The sequence below is a fragment of the Streptopelia decaocto genome (assembly GCF_964273445.1).
Source record: "Streptopelia decaocto genome assembly, chromosome: 6".
Classification (NCBI taxonomy): domain Eukaryota; kingdom Metazoa; phylum Chordata; class Aves; order Columbiformes; family Columbidae; genus Streptopelia; species Streptopelia decaocto.
In genome coordinates, this window is record NC_138660.1 from 45,896,736 (window position 1) to 45,916,188 (window position 19,453).

General features: G+C 36.0%; 1 protein-coding gene across 1 annotated transcript in view; it reads left to right on the plus strand.

Moving 5' to 3' along the window:
- The window catches only part of OLA1 (Obg like ATPase 1), a 101,961-nt gene extending 82,769 nt beyond the window's left edge, over positions 1 to 19,192 (plus strand). The window contains exons 8-11 of the mRNA XM_082056642.1: positions 11,510 to 11,650; positions 12,333 to 12,429; positions 14,502 to 14,624; positions 18,668 to 19,192. Coding sequence (XP_081912768.1) covers positions 11,510 to 11,650; positions 12,333 to 12,429; positions 14,502 to 14,624; positions 18,668 to 18,769 — 463 coding nt within the window. The 3' untranslated portion in view covers positions 18,770 to 19,192. The remainder of the gene's footprint in view (positions 1 to 11,509; positions 11,651 to 12,332; positions 12,430 to 14,501; positions 14,625 to 18,667) is intronic.
- Positions 19,193 to 19,453: the final 261 nt, after the last annotated feature.

The following is a 19,453-nucleotide window of genomic DNA, read 5'->3' on the forward strand; positions in this document are numbered from 1 at the left end:
TGTCATGACAGTGCACATTTATGTCATAGGTTTTTTCTTTTTTGAAGTAATTGTAGATCAGACCAGATTCCTTAGAGTCTATCCTGTGCTTATTTGAACTACTTTGAAAAAGTGAAATGATGTGATGTTTAGCTACAGAGAAATGTCAAAAACAATGCATTTATATGATAGGAAAGATTTGCAAGCGCGAGCTAGCAATTGATAGTAATATTATAATTAGCTCTTTATACAGCCTGTTTTTTATTCATGAACATTTTCATTTATGTTGACAACTATCATGTATGCTGCCGCACATGGAGTCATTGCTTAGAAGAGACTGAACGCAAATTTGTATGTTTTGGGGCTTATGTACTGACTTTCTGTTGAAAAATGTTTTCTGGGCCAAGTCATAAAGATTAAAGTCTCTCGCATTTTAGCTTTGGCTTTCTGATCCTATTGTTGTGAGTGCCAGTGTTTGTAATGGTAAAACATACCACAGAGCACCGTAACTTCAAGATGGAACTTCTTTTCAGTCAAATAATTTTTTGTTCTTAAAATTACGGGGAGCGTTTAATGCATCCTAATTCCATAATGGATAAGAAAATGAAGATGGGTAAACTAGTAGTATTATAATGAATCAAATTTTAGTTTTGTGTTTGCCAATAAAAATATTTGTACACAGCCACCCACAGAATAAGAGTATTTATTTCTGACAGAAATTTACTTTGTCATTCCGTTTTTAGCCATAAAAATCTTTATGTCTAACAGATCCTTTACAGTCCATCAGATAAATGGAGCATAATTTCAGACACCAATCCAGAGACTTATTCCTGCTTCTGAAAAAAATCCAAGTTAGTGTTCCCCTAGGACAAGTATGTTTTAGTTAGATCATTCGGATATGGTTAATTTTTTTTCATTTCACTGTATTTTAAACAGGTAAACAGACTGTGTCTGCAGAATTGAACATTTTTATGACAGTTTTTCAAATTAGTGAGGTGCATTTCTTACAAGGCATCTCTGCACACTGTGAAAATGCCTAATTAATTTAGTGTTTTACTTGGACATGGACATGTTCGTATGACAGTCCCATATATGCTGTTGTATTTATTAGACAGTATTTTGAGGAAATGTATCAGCAGAAGGTAAGACTGGGGACACCACATAATTTTTCGTAAGCATCTTAGGCCCCTAAGGTCAAGGTTGGTTTCTAAAGCAGCCTCTGAAAAGGGAGAGGGAAGGTGCTTCAAGAAGAAAGTGAGAACAGGAGCCCTAATTTCAGTGCTCTGACTTGCCCTCAGAAGAGCCTCCTGCTTCATTAACTGTGGAGCGAGATTAGGTATCAAAATCAGGTGTCTGAAATTAAGCCTTGTATTCTTTGAGTTGCTGTAGTTTGAGTACTAACCATTCAACTAAATAACTTTTGTTGCTATACTGAGAGCTTAGATAATGTCCTTTCTCTGGATAAATACCAAAGTTAATTTCTGATTTATTGAGTAGCATATTCCAGCCTAATAGAAAGTTTGCTCCTTTCTCTGTCAGTCCCCTAGCCCCAACTTAGTCCAGTGTCACCAGCTTCTATGATTCTTATTACTGGTCTTGTTAAAATTGTTTCTTAAAATGTCATTCATAGTGTCATGTTACCACAAAATGGTTGTACTTGGTAATTGTCCGAGGGGACAAGAGGAATAAGCAGGGTTTATTATTTTAGATCTAATGCTCTTATTGTGTTAATATTGGACTCTTGCAATTTTAATACTTACATAGTTTTTAACAACTGATGGAGGGAGGAAGAGAGCATTCGTGTGAACACTGTGGTCTGGAGAGGCTCTGCAATTAAGATCACACAGGCTAATTCTGGAGAAGCGGGGAAGGCGTCTCCCTCTATCGTGTGTGAGCAGGAGAGGATATTTCATTAAGAGATCTAGGGAGGAATATTCTGACCCAGTTTGTTTAGGTTTCATTAAATTGTTGTGTGACATTAGCGAAAGCCAACACTAACACATTTTGTAGTCTGCATTTGTGTTACTCGTTGCAGGGATTTTTAAGTAGCACTAGTGAAATATATTCCCAATTACTCTTTATAGTGTTATTATTTCAAGTGTTTTTAGTATGTATTTATTTCATTACACAGGAGTTTAATGTAGATTGTATTTTCCATTTGGGAGTATGGTTTTGTATTTGCTTGTGTGCACACTTTGCGTGAAAGAATGGAAGAATGGAAATTTTAAATGGTGTTGTCCATTGTGCATTTCATGTGAAGTTTCTCTTGTTAAGGCATTTTTAAATTCAATATTCTGTTTATGCATGGCTTATAATTTTTTATGGGATTACATATTTGAGACTTTGTTATAGTAGTGTTGATATGAAATGTCCTACATTTTTGTGCAGGACCCTTAAGAATACAGTTTTCCATGTGACATAAGAAGCCCCATCAAGAGACAAAATTATCGTGCCATAATGTAAACCTGGCTATGGAATAAGGATTCTTTCTACTGACCTGTAGTAGGATCTCAGTCATCATCATTTTGCACATAAGTCTTGTCATTGAGATTTGCTCCTTCTGCTATAATTTGTGGATGAGCATTTGTTAAATTACTTTGTTATAGTTTTCAATATAACTTTTCAAAGCTCTGCATTTTATAAATGATGGCACAAAGAACAAGAAGATGTGACTCTCCAAAGGCATATTTTCTGTCTAAATTATGTGTGCTGCAAGTGGAGCCTGTTACACCTATAACTGTGAAACATAACGTGCATCATTTGTCACAGTTTGCATTGTTATGCAGCTGCATCAGTAGTTCAGTCCTGACTGTACTTGATCCTTGCTGGCAGCAACAGCCATACGTTTTCCTTGGTTTTTTGTGGGGTTTTTTCTGCATTTGTTTGGGTTTTTTTGGGTTAAAGCAAAATTCAGTTTTGGAATTGGCAGACCAAGGAGAACTAGAGACTGTAAGCAGTGTAGTACCATTCTCAGTATTGTTTAAAACATAATTGGTTTTGAACACTTTAATCGTTAATGGGGACCATAATATGGATGAAGAGATGTTACTGAAGTCTTGAAAATTAGATCAGAAATGAATGCTTTAAAAATGAATTTCAAGATCTTCATTCTTCATGAATGATGCTTCTTACAAATGCTTAATATAGGCTTACCTTGACGGATGTTTTGTTAGATGGTATTTTCTATATAAGGCATTGAAAAATCTTTTCTTACCGGGAGCTCTGTATAGATTAGCAGAAAAAAAAGTAATTCTGAATTATTTTATTCTTTCTGTCTTTCTACTGTCTTGATATTTTCTAATTCAAACTTGGCTGTAGGTCATCAGTTTGATGATTTTTTTTTTTTTTTTTTTAATTATGCATGCTTAGTTTCTCCTCGTTATGAAAGTATTTTGTCCATTAACTACTGTCTGTACTTGATTTATGGGTAATCTCATGTTCTCTGGTATTATTTCTTTCACAGTTCCAACATCTTTCAAACGCAAAACCAGCTAAACAAATTTCATTTCAGTTAAGCCAAATGTTTATATGAAATATGCTTAATATGTGGTCAGTAGTATAAAGTTGTAAGTGAAGTGTTATGTCTTTATGTGTTTTTAACATACAAACAGCTAATATCTCTGGGCAGCTTTCTGGACCAGATGAACTGAGAACTGTATACTACTACCAGATTATGGTAGACAATTTGTTAACAGAATTATATCTTGAGGGCATAAAGGGCTTTCATGTGAATTTCCAGAGCATTTCCAGAGTATCTTGATTTTTTTTTTTTTTCCCCCTTGTCGACCATTATTGTTTTCTGCCTTGAATAATCTATTTTAAGTGATCTTATATGAGATAATTTTTATTCAGGTGTCATGCCATATACAAGCATTCTCCAATAATGAACACCAAAATGCTGGATCGAACTTGGTTTCATGGCATTGCTCTTTTTTGGTTGGTAGGCTTGGGGCACTCCCATCCTTGACAGTCTTCACCTGTTCCTGCAACACCCTTCACTTATATTGGCCCAATCAGTTGAAGGATATGTGGGGAAGTGAATCGGTCCAGTTTAAAAGAAAAGGGATGGGGAAGAGAGGTATGAAAGAAAGAAATTCTCCCTTCCACCCAAAACTGATTTTTACAGATAATTTGTGATGTTGACAGCTTGAATATACCTGCAGGGACTGCTGGTGGGGTCCTTGCTCCATGTGCAACTGGTAGCAGAAAAGAAAGGGGAACATCTGGATGGGTAAGGAATGGGATGGGAAGCTCATGTCCAGTTTATGAAAATGTTTCTTCAGAATCTGGGATGAAACATGAATTAAAATAGTAGGTGCAATACTGGTCACCCCATCCAGCAAATGATTTTGCAGAGTTATAGGGGATTTAAGATAATGGCTGTGATAGAGATCAAGGCCGTGGAAAAGCTTACTTTGACATACATGAGGCAGAGAGCCTGGGATTACTTACATTTCAAAAGAGAACGTTAAGGAAAGTTATAAACCAATCTATAATAAATGGCAAATGACAGTGTTGATCAGGAACTTCTGTTTTTCTTTTCGTGATACAGTATCAGTTGAAATTACAATGAAGGTAGAAAGTATGAAATCCGGATCTGGTAGAATGAAATACTTTATATTTGTATTCTGTCATGAGATTCCTGAGATCATGGGATGTGTTGCAAGTCCCTGGAAGTGTTGTGGTAAAGAATTTCAAGGACCATTATACTGCATGTTTCAAGGCTCAAGTCAATCTGTGTTGGGGATGAGTGACATCTAACATGAGATATGTTCTCCATGTTGGTCTCTTGTAAGGTTAATCTGGATGCAATGACTAATACTGGAGGGGATACGGGTATCGAACTCTCGGAAGGTATCGAGAAACTTAAAGCATTCAGGATGCACATGATGTTCTGAGTTCCTGAAGCTCTTGCCCTGAGGGGCTGAAGGAGCAGCCCAGTGTGTGAAGGCTGTGATTTTGTTCTCAGGTGTTACTATAAAGTATTTGCAGGGAAGAGGTGGGGGTGGGAAAGGGCCTTTTGCAAACTAAGGATTGCTGTGTTCCTCCTGCCCATCAGGGAACGGGGAATAAAAAAATAAATTTGTAAGCGTCACTGATTATTTGAAACTGCCTAGGTCAGTAGCAGGTACTCCCAAACCTTCTGTAGATTTGTTGTCTTCATAAAAAACAAGCTATCCTGTTGGAGAAGAAAGTACCTTTTTACTCTTTAATGTTTTCCCTGTTTAGTCTTCCTTTATCTTCATGTAGTGCAAGAATGAGGGATGCCCTGACAAAGGCAGGTAGGAGTGAGAGTTACAGCATGGTCACCTGTCACAGCCTGTGCTTTCTGCTTCCTGTTCTGAACTTCTGCCACTGACCTATTCTGTGATACAAAATTATTATATTATATTATATTATATTATATTATATTATATTATATTATATTATATTATATTATATTATATTATATTATATTATATTATATTATATTATATTATATTATATTATATTATATTAGTTTCATTATTTTCACCATTGTTGATTATATAAATTTGCAATGAAAGATTACTGAGGCTGTGAATGTTTATTTACATAAGAATACATATAAATCTATACATACCTACAGCACCGAGAACAGTGGGACCTGATCTTTGTGTGTGTGCATGCTGACAGAACAGGGGGGAAGGACGTCACTTATCAGCTGTGTCACACAGTACTAGTGCTTGGGTAAATTAGGTCTTCCTCTCCCATCCCACCAAATCAACTAAACCTAGTGGTACTTGTAGTAGAACATTTTGGGACCTAGCAAAAAAATTAATAATTGCCTAATTTATCATCATTTTAGATAATTTGTGGATAATGGGTGAGGTTTCAAAAGACAAAAAAAAGCTACAAAGAGGAAAAAAGAAACAAGACATTTTAAAGTCAATGAATTTTCCTTTAATGTCAAGAAAAATGTTGGAACAATTAAACTGGTTTTAATCACGTAGAAGCAACCCAATTGTCTTCACAATTCATGTTGGCTATTACTTTTCTAAATTGTCAGATGACTCGTAATACTTTGTTTGTGATAAATTTAATGGTCTTGCATGTAGTGAAAAATATGTTTTACTACATGTTGGGATTTTTATTAAACCTTTAAAGGTTTCAATGCCTTACAACAGTCTCATAAGCAAGGTGTGAAACTAGATGGAAACTACGGGAAGTTGAGTGTGCAAGGCTGGTTGGAAGATAATAAACAGAGCATAGTTATCAGTGGTTCACTTTCCAAATGGAAGAATATCTCATTATGAGATCTGCAGAAGCAGCTGCTAGTTGAATACTGTTATGTATTCCCATTAATGAGCTGGATGATGAGCATTCTTGTTAAATCTGTAGGTGACCCCAAACTAGGAGATGTCCAAGTATATATAGAACAAAATTAGAATTTAGGAGCATTTCAAGAAATGGAAGATATCATTATAAAAAAAAAGAGTCTAGGGTGCAACTTCTGAGAATGATTTTATGCAGAAATAATCAACCATGCAAATATAATATTAAGAATAGCTAGTCAAGCAGGGTCATACAATAAGTTATAAGCTGAGCATGAGATAATGTTGCAGTGCTGTCACAAAAAGCAAATGTCACACTGGGTTTTATAAACAGGAGAATCACCTGAAAAATGTGTGAATTAATCCTCTAGCTATTTTTAGTGCTTATTAGGCATTATTATTGAGAGCTTTGAGGAGTGCATTAGGTACTGTGTGCTTCCAACTTTAGACGAATTGGAAAGAGTCAAGAAAAAGGTTTGAAATTAGAAGCAATAGGTGGCTTACAAGGAAAACTCAAAAAAGAAGGACCTCTGTTTTTAAGTATGTAGAACACTGCTGTAAAGAAGTAGAGAGTCTATTGCCAGCCCATAGTCTATAGGCTCAGTTATACTGTTGTATTTAAATTGAAATAAAGGTGGCTTAGGCTACACATAGGGAAAACTTCTCAACAATGGGGAACAAAGCACCAAACAGATTGAGGTTGGAAGGTTTTAAAAATTTGGAGTTGCTAGAACTGCCAAGAAGAGCCTGTTGTAATTGCTGCGTTCTCTTGTTCTCCCTCCTATCTGTAGATATTTATTTTTCAGTCTTTTGTAAGTTTTGACCACTTAGTTGGATGTTATCCACATTTGTTTCTTTTCTTCTTGTGGTGCTGCCTGGTATTTTCTTCTTCCCTGCCATGCTGTTTTCTTTCTGCCGATTTCTACTTGTAGTTCAGGTGTAGAACAGAAAAACAATTGTTTCTCTTCCATGGGTTAGTTGGGTTGGTTTTTTTTTGGTCTTGCTTGTACAAAAGCATACTTTCACAAATCACCTTTCTTCTCAGGGGTCAGTTTTTCAGATCATCTTGTCTTGAAGGTGTCCACTAAGCTTAAGTTCTCTCTGCAGCTTCTCTCTTCCGTTGCTACTTGTGATTTCCATCTGAACTCTGTCTCTCTTCCCAGCTGGATCTCTCATGTGAAACTCTGTCAAATATCGATTTGTAGTTAATGTACATTCTGTAACTTTTATACCTCTTTATTTTGGTTGTCTGCAGGTTTTGGTTTCTCCTGTCTCAGCATCCATCACCATTTTAAAGCCAAGGCATTCCCTTCTGCACGCTCCCCTTTCCAGTGCTCTTTGCTTACCGGCGTTCCCAGTGAGTGGCCTCATTTTCAAACCTTGCTCCAAGGTCTGCTCTGCATCCCGATTTAATATTAGGAGTTAACTCTGGTACTTGTCCTGATCCTTCTGCCCTTGAAGTCACTGGCTTCTTTCATTTACTTTTTCCTTTTCAGGCAGATGTGAAGTTAAAAACTAGAATGCCCTTAATTGATGCCTTTATCAAATTTTGGAATCTAGAAGTGGCAAGAAAACACCTTGGTCCTCACAGGTAGTAGATATGCTGACATGCCCTGGTCAGAATTTTAAGTGTTGCGTTCCCTTACAAGTTATTCAGATCTGGTTTTGTTCTTGAGTCAGGTTTTTACACAGCTGTCTTTTAAAAGCTGAATTGAAAATTCATTTTAAGATTTTCTTTTTGCTGTCCCAGAATGAATGGTTGTCTTACTGTCTCTTGAGTGTGTTTTTTTCAGAAAGGATATTTTGTTCATTTGTGGTGGCTAGAATCAAATCTCAGTTCAGGAGCACTCTGTAGGTGCTGTTGGCTCCCCCTCCTCTACTCAGAACCGCTGGGAGGGAAGCACCAAGCCAGGGGACGGGGACGGCTCTTGGGTGGCCAGAGATGCTCCAAGACCCTTTGCTGGTATTACTGAGCAGCACCAGGATCAGCCCTTCTTCTTTCTACGCTACGTTTTGGAATCTGAAATTAGTTTCAACTCTACTAATAATGGCATTTTTAGAAACCTAATTAGGAAATAGGATATTTTAAATTTCTTTCAGTATGTCCACTGTTTTCACATAGTTTTCAGTTTACTTTGTCAAGAAGGATTTTCATCTTGAGCGCTTTCTTGTTTCTTAAAGTAGTTTCAGCAGTTGATTATGGTCATTTATGGTCATTGGTTCTGCCATTTTACTGTTTTCCTTTTTTTTTTTTTTTTTTTACTTTCATTTTGCCACATTGTTGTGTTGCTTGTGGGTTTGGTTTGGGTTTCTTTTCTTTTTTTTTTTTTTTTTTAATTGAGATTTTCCTAAGTGTTGATAGTCTTTTATGTCAGCCTAAAATCCCATACCCGTCATCATTTATTATGAAGTGTAACATGAAATAATGGAGACATGCTTCAGGATTTGCTTATTTTAACAAAGGCCCAAATTAGTGTACTAATGCTGTCCTTTTACAGACATACAGCACGTCCACGGAAAAAATACGTGCTCACATAAAACAGACTGTGACATTAATTGTTACCGTTTGTTAAGAGCATTTTATTCTGTTTAGCACACTTGGTTATCCCTAAGAGGGAAGCAAACTTGCGCTATTACTTCATTGATTGTTAGTCAAGCATTTTTGCTTTGGGGAAATTTCATTTAGAAATATACCAGTATTTATATTTGAGGATCTACTTTTTTGTTGTTTTCTTTGTTTTAATCACCATTGAGGGAATTCCTTGGTAGTTTTTAGTAATTCCTGTGACATTGAAAGTCATAAAAGTGAAAGACTCGGGCAGAGAACCCGACTGTCTGTACGGAGTGGGACGCGGAACCTTATTCTTCTAGTGAGGCTGTAGCAGGTCTGATGTCAGTCACTTCAGAGACCTTTAGACCTCAGTGCTCATTTATTGCTAAAATGTACCAGCTCTGCTCCTGCATTATGAAGATCATCTGTCAACACTTTGAGATATTCTCCTTTGTTATTAAGCTTGTGATGCTCTACACTGTCAGGTTTTTTGCCAATTATAGTTAAGGTACAATGGTGTATTCACTGGATCAAAGTCTTACACTGGCGGTAGACGAATGATTTGTAAGTCTTTATTCATCTGAATTGTACAATAGAATACCTGAGGAATGCAAATAATCCCTCTAAGGACTCAATAGAAAAGCTGTTAAAATGACAGTCTAGGACTATGATTATTCTGAATTGATGTTTTAGCCAAAGTAATTATTTCTTATCTTGTTGTTCCACAATAGTTCTTAGTTTATTAGTTATGATGACCATATTTACCAAACAGAATTTGAATCCAATTTTTGACATTACTTTATGCTTACTTCACTTTTTCAAGTTTGCATGTTTTATTCTTTCACTTGCTACGTTATTTAATTTGTCTATAGACCAGTGCTAGGGACTTTCTTAAAGAAAAAAAGTAACGTATGCACAGAGGTTGAAGTACACTGAAGAGCAGATCCATTTCTAGATACATTTTCTGTAAAAGCTTGGCATTTTTAAGTTCTGAACTTTGATATCCAGTTTGTTAGCCAAAATGAATTGGTTAACTACAAATGTCAGTTTTAGAAGTGCTGTTAAATGTCACATGCCACATTCAGAAAAGCACCTTAATTGTGATTTTCAGTTCAGATGTTTCTGAAGGCAATAGTGTTGCAGTATCAGTCCTGGATAGCAGACTGCATTTTCATTGGATAACTGGAGGAAAAAAAGATTAGTATAATGAGGATTGAAAACCACCGATGGGGTATTTACATAAGTAAATGATAGAAGACCAGCCTTATGTAACAAACGTGTGAAAACTGTTGAGCAAACTTTTATATTCTTTGTCCCATCTAAAACCCTACTCAGTGGGCCATGCACTTAATCTTATAATAGCTCTGATCCCCTGCTATTTTCTTTGACAAATGTGTGTTGATGAACTTGTGGTTCAGTTCATTTTTTTCTGAAGTGACATTTGCATTGATTATTTAAAGGTTTGCAGGCCACAGTTTCAAAGCACTTTAGTACAATAGCAGTTAAAACTTTAGTCTAAATCTTGGAGATTAGCAGGACTGAGAAAAAGAACTCAGCAAGCATATAACCCTGTGCTGGATGCTAGGTGCTTCAGGTCTGAAACATCTATGGCACCCAAAATAGTGTGTTTCGTGCTTCATGTCTTAGTGCACTGGAAATGTTCCTGATGTCCTGTGCCGCTGGAGTTGTCTTGCTGAGCATACGGAGTTGTCATTCTTACCGTTCACACCTGTTCAGAAGTAGCACCTTGTAAATAACACGGAACTCCTCTCAGGGAATTTCTGAATGTCTCCCTTAAATTTAAATGAATAGTATTTGCGGTCATGAATGTGATGCCTGCGTTTAAAGGTTGTTTAAGCATGAGCTATTGCTGCAAACATTTTCTTAATTTTAATAAGATATTGAACATTCAAAAACTAGCACCGTAAATCTGTAGTTCTATATTTGAAGTTTGGTTCAACTGAAAAAAATATATTAGATGTACAGCAAACTGTTACTGATGCTGCCAGTTATTGAAGAAGATTATAAATAGGAAATTGGATTCTTTATTTAAAAAGAATAGTCGTACAGTATCTAGAAGCCTTGTTCTGGGGAGATATTAAGAAGGTGGGAGAAACCAGTAGAAAGACAGCCTTGTATTCATTATCTATGGCAAACTCAGAGATCAGTAGCCAGGAAAAGCAGGGTGCTGCGTGCTATCCAGGAGTTGGAGTGTAGTGTTATTTTCTGTCTGCTATTATCAGCTGCCCTACCCACTGCAGTGCTTCTAAAAAAAAAAAAAAGTCAGAGGAAAAACTGAAGACCCCCAGTTTCACTGCGTTTGATAAATATCACCCTTGGAAGTCTCAGAAAAATGTTCATCCACAGACCTACAAAGTTTTATTCAGTTAGCATTTTAGATTGCAAGTATTTAAGCTCTACCAAAAACCTAGTTGTTGCCTCAAATTATGCCTGTTTCTGATAGATGAAATGCCAAACAGAAACCAAGAAACAGTGAAATGTTAATGGAGTACACCTGAAGCAATTGCTGCCTGTTAATGCCTTGACCTTGGAAAGCAATACACAAAAAGATGGCATCATAAAACCGTGCAATTCTTATGAATATGTATGTGCTACTTGATAATAATGAATGTGGTACAGCCATGCATGCACTACAAGATAATGTTGTGCCCTTTGTTGTCTACAGGTTGATAAAAATTAAAGAGTGGGTGGACAAGCACGACCCGGGTGCTTTGGTCATTCCTTTTAGTGGGGCCTTGGAACTCAAGTTGCAAGATATGAGTGCTGAGGAGAAACAGAAGTATCTGGAAGAGAACATGACACAAAGGTTAATTAGCATTCATTTTCCCTACACTTTATTATCAACTATTTCCTTGCAGTAATTTAATTGCTTGCGCTGATAGAATAATAAATGACAGAGTAATTACCATTATAAAGAGAGAATCTTCTCCTTTCTTTACCATGAGACAGAGTGAAAAGATTTATTTTAAATTAAGTTTTTAACTGTCATCTGTCATCTCTGTACAGTGTTTTAATTATAACATAGGTATTAGTTATGTATATTTTTGAGAAGGAATGATCACCAAAACTGTTTCGTCATCCATGGGGAATAAGGACAGTGAAGAAAATTTTGCCATAATTTTTCTGAGGAACTATAATAAATTGTTTCAATATTGGATTTCAGTCAAACAGTTATGCTTTCATGACCTGGAGTCCTGAAAATTGCATGAAACCAAAAGTGCTGCCTGGTAGGGTGATTTAAATTTATCCCATATTTCTGTAGCCTGCCAAATAAACAACTCAAAATACTGTCTTTGTGATGCAGCAGTAAAAGAGTAATTCTTCTGCAGAGAGTTCAAAGAAAAAGGCTTCTGCGATTATTGCTGTGTTTAAAAGTAGACCCACTGTCTTCCAAATACACGATGGCTTTCCATGTAAATTGATTACTTGGGGCACTTAGCTATTTCATGTGTATATGTTGAATGAGTTGGATTCATTTTTTTTTTCAGTGCTTTAGCAAAGATCATTAAGGCTGGATATGCAGCACTCCAACTAGAATACTTTTTCACTGCAGGCCCAGATGAAGTGCGTGCATGGACCATCAGGGTAAGATTCATACTTATTCATCAGCTATATCCAGTTCCACACTATTGAATTCAGATTGATATCACTGACTTTGAAGTTTGTCATGGTGGCGGTTAGCTAGTCATTACAGATGAGGTTTTTGTCCAGGATAACTTTAATTATTTGTGAGCTGCTGAACAGTGAAAGTGGAGCTGCATTGATTGAGGCAGGTAACAATTGATTCTGCCTATTACATAGTCTGAATTTCTTCATCCTGTAGAATCTGTCTACCCTCCTCCTGTGGTCAGAGATAAGACGTACCAGTATTGTGCTTGCTTAATCTGTGTGACTGGGTTTGTCTGCAGTGAAATTGATGTTGCTTTTCATTTTGTATTCACTAAGTTTGTTTGGGTTGCGGGTGGTTCATTCCTCCTTTGCTTTGCTCGGATTACATTTTCAGCAATAAAAGCAATATAACGTCATTATATTCCTCATGGATACACAGTTAGGCTCCAAAACCTAAAATCAGTGTGCAGTAATTCAGGTCTTTTACTGACTTTAATATTTAGACCTAGTTTAATTTGGTAGTTTGTGTGTTTATCCGGGAGCTTATGTAATGCCTAAAATTGTATTACGTATTTGAAAGATTGATGTAGAATGATTATAGCCATAGAGATTGACTAATTTATTCCCAGAGGACAGTAAGAGCTGAGCTGTAGTGGTTTGCCTTTGAATGTAAATATCTTAAAATATAACGATTAGTATTTAAAAATATTTTGAAATGCATGTAGTTACAAACTTTATCTTAAAAATTACAAAAATGTCAACTTTTGGAGGTGTAAGTCTGTCACCGAGCTTTTATTTTTTGCATCAGTGTTTATAGTGCTGTGCAGTGAATATCAGTGCTATATTTAATTTCATTCAATGGAATTAATTTGTTTTCATTAATCAACATAATTTCCAGTAAATGTATATTTTTATTAATACTGCTACGGATGTTTGTGCATATGTTTTAGCACATTAAACTTATTTTCCTAAAAGCACGTTTATTTTTTTAGCCTTTTCATCTCCTCTCCTTTTAAATGATAACTGCTAGCTAATGTCCCTGAAATAGCTATCAAAATAATATAAAAGCAGGAGTTTTATTGTTGTGATTTTTGCAATAGTTTTTAAAAGCACATGCTGAAAGTCCACTGTTTTCAGTAGGAGAAATGCTTGCTTTTTATTAGGAAATTTGAAAGCTGGTTTATCTTAAGACTGATTGTAAGTATCTTTGATTTAATGTGCAAAGATATTTAGTCAGGTAAGCATCAGTGAGTAGCCATATTAACCCAATACATCTTTTATTGTAAAAACTGTGCTTTACACTGTCAGACTCCTTAGCACTTTAACATGCTTTATTAAGCAGCCTTTAGGTCACCATTATTTCTCAAATTTCTCTCCATGGTTGTATGTGCACAGAATGTATGCCCTTGTAATTTAAGGCACACAGTTATAATGCATTCTCCTCTATTGCACAAACTTAAATTATCTTATAATAGTTGCCTGTGATTTTTTATTTTTTAGCGATTCAGTTGTTGACATTTTGGTAAGAATACTCATTTTATTCTGTATTAGACTTATTAAATTTATTGTGAAATAAAAATAAACTACTATGTAGGGCTTGAGATCCATAAATCATTTTCGATGTGGTTTGCCAATGAATGTTATCATTTAATTGAAATTATTTGGACGCAAGTAAAAGTCTTGATGAGTAATTCAGATTTTAAAGTTATTTAAAAATCTTTATTTTCCTCACTTTCTGTATGGAAAACTAAGGATCGAAGTGAATCCCACAACAAAACACAATCGTAGCTTCTGAAATCAATACTGCTTTTGAGACCCATTAGGAAAAACAAAGCTGCCCTTCTTTAATATCAGGTGGTTTATCTGTGGTGAAGGCATCTATCTATATGTCCCAATACTGAGAATTGCCCAGCTGAATGCGTGGCATTTTAACCGATAGGAAGCAAAGTTTCAGCAGATCTTGAAAGCGAACCAAAAGGAGAAACCCTCTTTCCTGCAATCAATCTTCTTAAGTGCAATTAATTTTCTTCCGGTCTTTCCTTTGACAGAAAGGGACGAAAGCTCCTCAGGCAGCAGGGAAGATTCACACAGATTTTGAAAAGGGATTCATTATGGCTGAAGTAATGAAATATGAAGATTTTAAAGAAGAGGGTTCAGAAGCTGCAGTCAAGGTGAGCTCCCCATCTTTTGCTCATCCCTTTCTCTATACGTGCCATTTATCCAAGTCTGTTTTTCACTGGGAAGAAGTTCCTGGTGCTAAGCAAATCTTAACAGCTACCTCTACCAGTAGACCAAGATCTATTTTCATCTTTTACTTAGGAAAGAATTCAGATGCACCAACTTACTGGAATGCATCTATTTCAGTATCCAAGATAGGACAGTTTATGGACTAAACGTAAACACTAAGACCAAATGCTATGATAATTATTTTTTTTCTCTATTTACATGTTAGTGTTTGGAATTTAATAAGCTTTAAAATGAACTTGGTTTTGAATAATGAAATTTTTAAGATGAGATAGCAGGCTTTTGAATTGCCTCTAAAATGAAATGCAAGAAATACAGAAAATCTGTTTCTTCTAATAATGTGTCATCTTGTTTTGAGGTTGCAGTGAAGGTATTACAAATGTTGGATGCAGATGGTTAAGAAAATATTGTATTATAAAAAGATACCTTTTTTTTAGGATTAGTGGATTCCACTCCTAGACTCCGATAAACATAATTAGAATCTTAACGTGTACCATTTCAGTATTTAATTCAATCACCCTTTGATGTCTTAGTCAGAAATGCCGTGCCTTACTTGGATTGTTCGGGGTGCCAGTAACAGTTGTATGTAGTCCATGAAAATATAATAGGTGAAGCCTCCTAGCTACTGTCTACTGAATAGACAGTGAAGATATTTAATAAAAAACTTTTTCTCTTGAGCTCACGTTTCTTTGTAGTGACACTTCTATTAAGAAGAGTTTCATCCACTTTCTCAACACTAGAGGGCAGAGACTGATTGGCTGCCCAAAGTTGTGCCCTTCTTATAGCTGACAAATTATATCTGATTTGAAGTTACTAAATATGAATTGAACTTGTCCATGGCAAATAAATGTCATATAAGAAAAGCTGTTCTTCCCTGGGTTGCCATTGCATTATTTGCACCTTCTTTAAGCAGAGAAACTTCCTTTTATTTTATACAGGTCTGATTTCTCGTTTGGCATTTTTTGTTTTATTAAGATTTGTATTTTAAAAAATTGCAATTACAAAGAATATTAGTTGGATTTAATCAGCCTCAGTACTTGAAGGTTCCTACACACTCTAACGTGTTAAAGAATTTAAAAGGTTGAGCTTTATTGTTTGCTATTTGATAGCATGAAAGGTATGCAAAACTATGATTTCAGATTCAGCTTATTCTCAGTGGTATCACTAAGGAAGATCATACTGAGCAGCGGGACTTTAATAGGTTTGTTTGAACCCCAGGAAGTGAGGGAAAAATATCCCGGTATAATTGGTTCGTTGCAGCATGTGAACTACCTTATGAAAAGGGAAGTAGAGTTGTAGTTGTAAAGTGAAACCTCGGCTATAAATAAATCTAATATTCTGCAGTCAGAAACCACTTTATTTAACCAAGATCCAAATTTTGCCAGCAACAGTTTTTGAACCTCAAATCTAAGTGTTTTCCCTGAGAAGCTGCATCAGTTTTTAATAATAATAATAATAAATATTAATCTATAAGTATTTTGCTTATATATTTTTTCATTTCACAAGGTAAGATTCTAGACATCAAGCTTCCATGTTCAAATTATATTTAATGATTAATTTTTTATTGTTATGAAGTGTCTGTAAAGCAAGCATATTTGCATTGGTTACTCCATTTTTAAATCAAGGTTAGAAAAACCCACTTGCTTTTAGAAAAATGTGTTCTGTTACTCTAGTCTCTGCTAATTTGCATTTAATACAATGCTTCTTGCCACACACAGTACTAATTACTTTTATATTGCTGGTAAATTTCAAAATCAAATTTGTGAGCTTTCAGGAGTCAACTGAAATAACAGTGATAATGGGAGTTGCTTGCTTTGTATGTTATCAAGTTGATCGATTTTTAAGTTTGATTTTGTGTGTGTCTAACACCAGTACAGCATAACTAATTTAATGCCAGTGCTGTGAACTATACACTGAATAGCTCTGTGTGGGCTTTGTAGTCTACAGGGATATCACATTATTAGCAATCATATCTGCTTAGGCAAAGCTGGCTTCTACAGATGGCTGCTTTCAAGTGCAAATGAACTGGTTAGACGTGTCTTGTTTAATACATACTCAAGATTCACAAATGGGTATTGATTTTTTCAACCAGTGTTTCTGATAGCAATGGAAATGGATTAAATGGTCTCTAGGGAATTTAAAGGAACACTGTCACTTTTAATTAACTGTAAACTGGTAACAAAAATACATAAACTTGAATTAGTTTGTCAAAATGTATTTAATTAAAGAAGTCTATGCCACTTGAACACTGTGCAATAGCGTGCAAAAAAATCCTCATTGTTACTTTGTGGAGGTCAGTTTATTCTACAAATATTTGTGAGTAATAAATGTATTCAACTGGAAAATGTCTCTGTACCTGTTTCTGCAGCTTACGCTTGCTGCTGATTTTTACAACGCTGTTTTATTAGTGTTTATGCCATCAATTAGTCTAATTACTCTTGACTTTGAGCATTATTAGGATCTTCAAAGGAAAGAACTACTGAGTCTACTTGAAAGTAAACCTTTTATAGTCTAAACAAATTTCCAGGGGAGGGAAATATAAAAACATTTGCAAAGTCCTATTTATTATTTATTGATAGAGTCATATGGGATAAGGTCAATTACTGCTGTAGTATATATTTATTGTCAAGGCTATTTTACTTGCGACTTTCCGTAGGCTTGCATCACTGGTGACAACATTTAAATAAGGAACGAGAGCAACAAGGTTATCCAGCCTCTGAATTCCTAGACAGCAATAGGGGGAAATGCGTTGCTTCACAGAACAGGTTTTGTGAAAGAAAGGTGTCTAAGTTAACTGTGTACCATTAATCTGATCTGTTCTGCCGCAACTAAGGTCATTAGTTAACAGCTTTCCTGTAACGGGATCTTAGCATGCCACCACTGTGACAGTGTCATTGAGAATAATGGCACAGTGAGGTCTTGCATGGAAGCACTTTCTCCTGCAAGAGAAAACTTCAAAACAGGAATGGTTATTGATCTAAAGCAGAAGCTCTCAACTTTTCCATATTGTAGATCACTTTTCAAGATAAATGCTTCAGCAGACCACCTCCCGCCCAGTCTGTCAGTCCTAATGCCACAGCTTCTCTGTAGGCTCTACAATACCAGGTTTAATTACGACTAGATAAAGACAGAAAAATATAATAATAAATTCTGATGCGGAGAGTACAGATATTTAATGGATTCCTTGCCTATTTTCCTCTCTCCTCAAGTACAGCATTTTCGTAACGAATTTCATTTTCATGTCTTTGGTCTGTATGCTTTCTCCTGTATCCTGGTTTCACAGCCTATCTCCTCTTATATCTGTCCTTCTGAAGCAAATTTCTTCTAAAGGAAATTTCTGATAGAAAAACCGAGCCTGTATTTTGTGCTGCTCAGTCCTTCATTATCTGGGCACAAGCAGACAAGAGAGCTCCGCTTGAAGCACGAGGCGTGTGCGGCTGTGACTCTGGCATAGTGTTCCCATCTTGCGTTGTGACGGCACTCGCGTGTCCTTTGCTGGAGCCGCCCAGAAGTCGCTCATACCCCGGTTTAACAGCGGTGCTGCCGTGGTGCAAACTGTTGCCGATCGCCCTTTCCAGCAGTACTGGTTTAGATTCCGGCCGCCAGTGTTTGCCATCTGCAGGTTTTTTAGATGAAGAAAAAGAAAGCCTGAAAGCCAGAAAAAAAAAATTGAGCTGTTTTAGTGTCCTTTATCTTAAGACTTGCCAGGGTTTACAGATTTTCCACTATATAATACAGATGGCATTTAAGCACCACCGATTCAGTGGAGGTTAAATTATTTTTGTATATGTTTTCTGTGTATGTAAAACCAAATTATGTCAAACTGAGAAGTATTGTGACTGTCAAACTCTAAAGCTGAAGTAGTACCATTTTTTCACCAAAATGTATTTAAATGATTACAATTTGAAAATGCAATAAGATGTCTAATGAAATAACCCATTTTCCTTTTGCCTTTGTTTTTGATTTGCAGGCTGCTGGCAAATACAGACAGCAAGGCAGAAATTACATAGTGGAGGATGGAGATATTATCTTCTTTAAATTTAATACACCTCAACAGCCCAAGAAGAAATGAATATCAGATGTTGTTCGTTGCTCAGAAACAAACTGTGCTGCTCCAAAAGGCAAATGAATTTTTATTTAGGATGGGATATCTGGAAACAAAAAGCATACAGTTTTTACCTAGGGAACTTCCCCTCCCCCCAGTGAAATGATTCTTGTTTGTTTTGAATTAAAATATGGCACCTCCAGTGAACATGCAAGTTCACTAAATGTGAACAGCTTTGCATTTCAAACGATTAAGACCCTACTCCAAATTGTAGAAGCTTTTCAGGAACCATATTACTCTCATGATACTTCATTAATCTCCATCATGTATGCCAAGCCTGACACGTTTGACAGTGAGGACAATGTGGCTTGCTCCTTTTTGAATCTACAGATAATGCATGTTTTACAGTACTCCAGATGTCTACACTCAATAAAACATTTGACAAAACCAGCCTTGGTGTGTTTGGGGATGTCTGTATTGACTGACTGTGGTGTGCTGAATGCGATACGGCACCTGGTGGATGCTGATTACAGAATTTTAAGACGTGTATGATACAGTAACTGGCAGTGTGGGGCAGCTGCAATTGTATCTCAAAAGTGAGTCTTTCATGGGAATCAGAAGATTAGGATGCCAATGATTTGCCTCAAAAAAGTTAATGAATTTGTAGATGGACATTCACTGAAAGATGATAGTGAGGATAATAAGAACAAT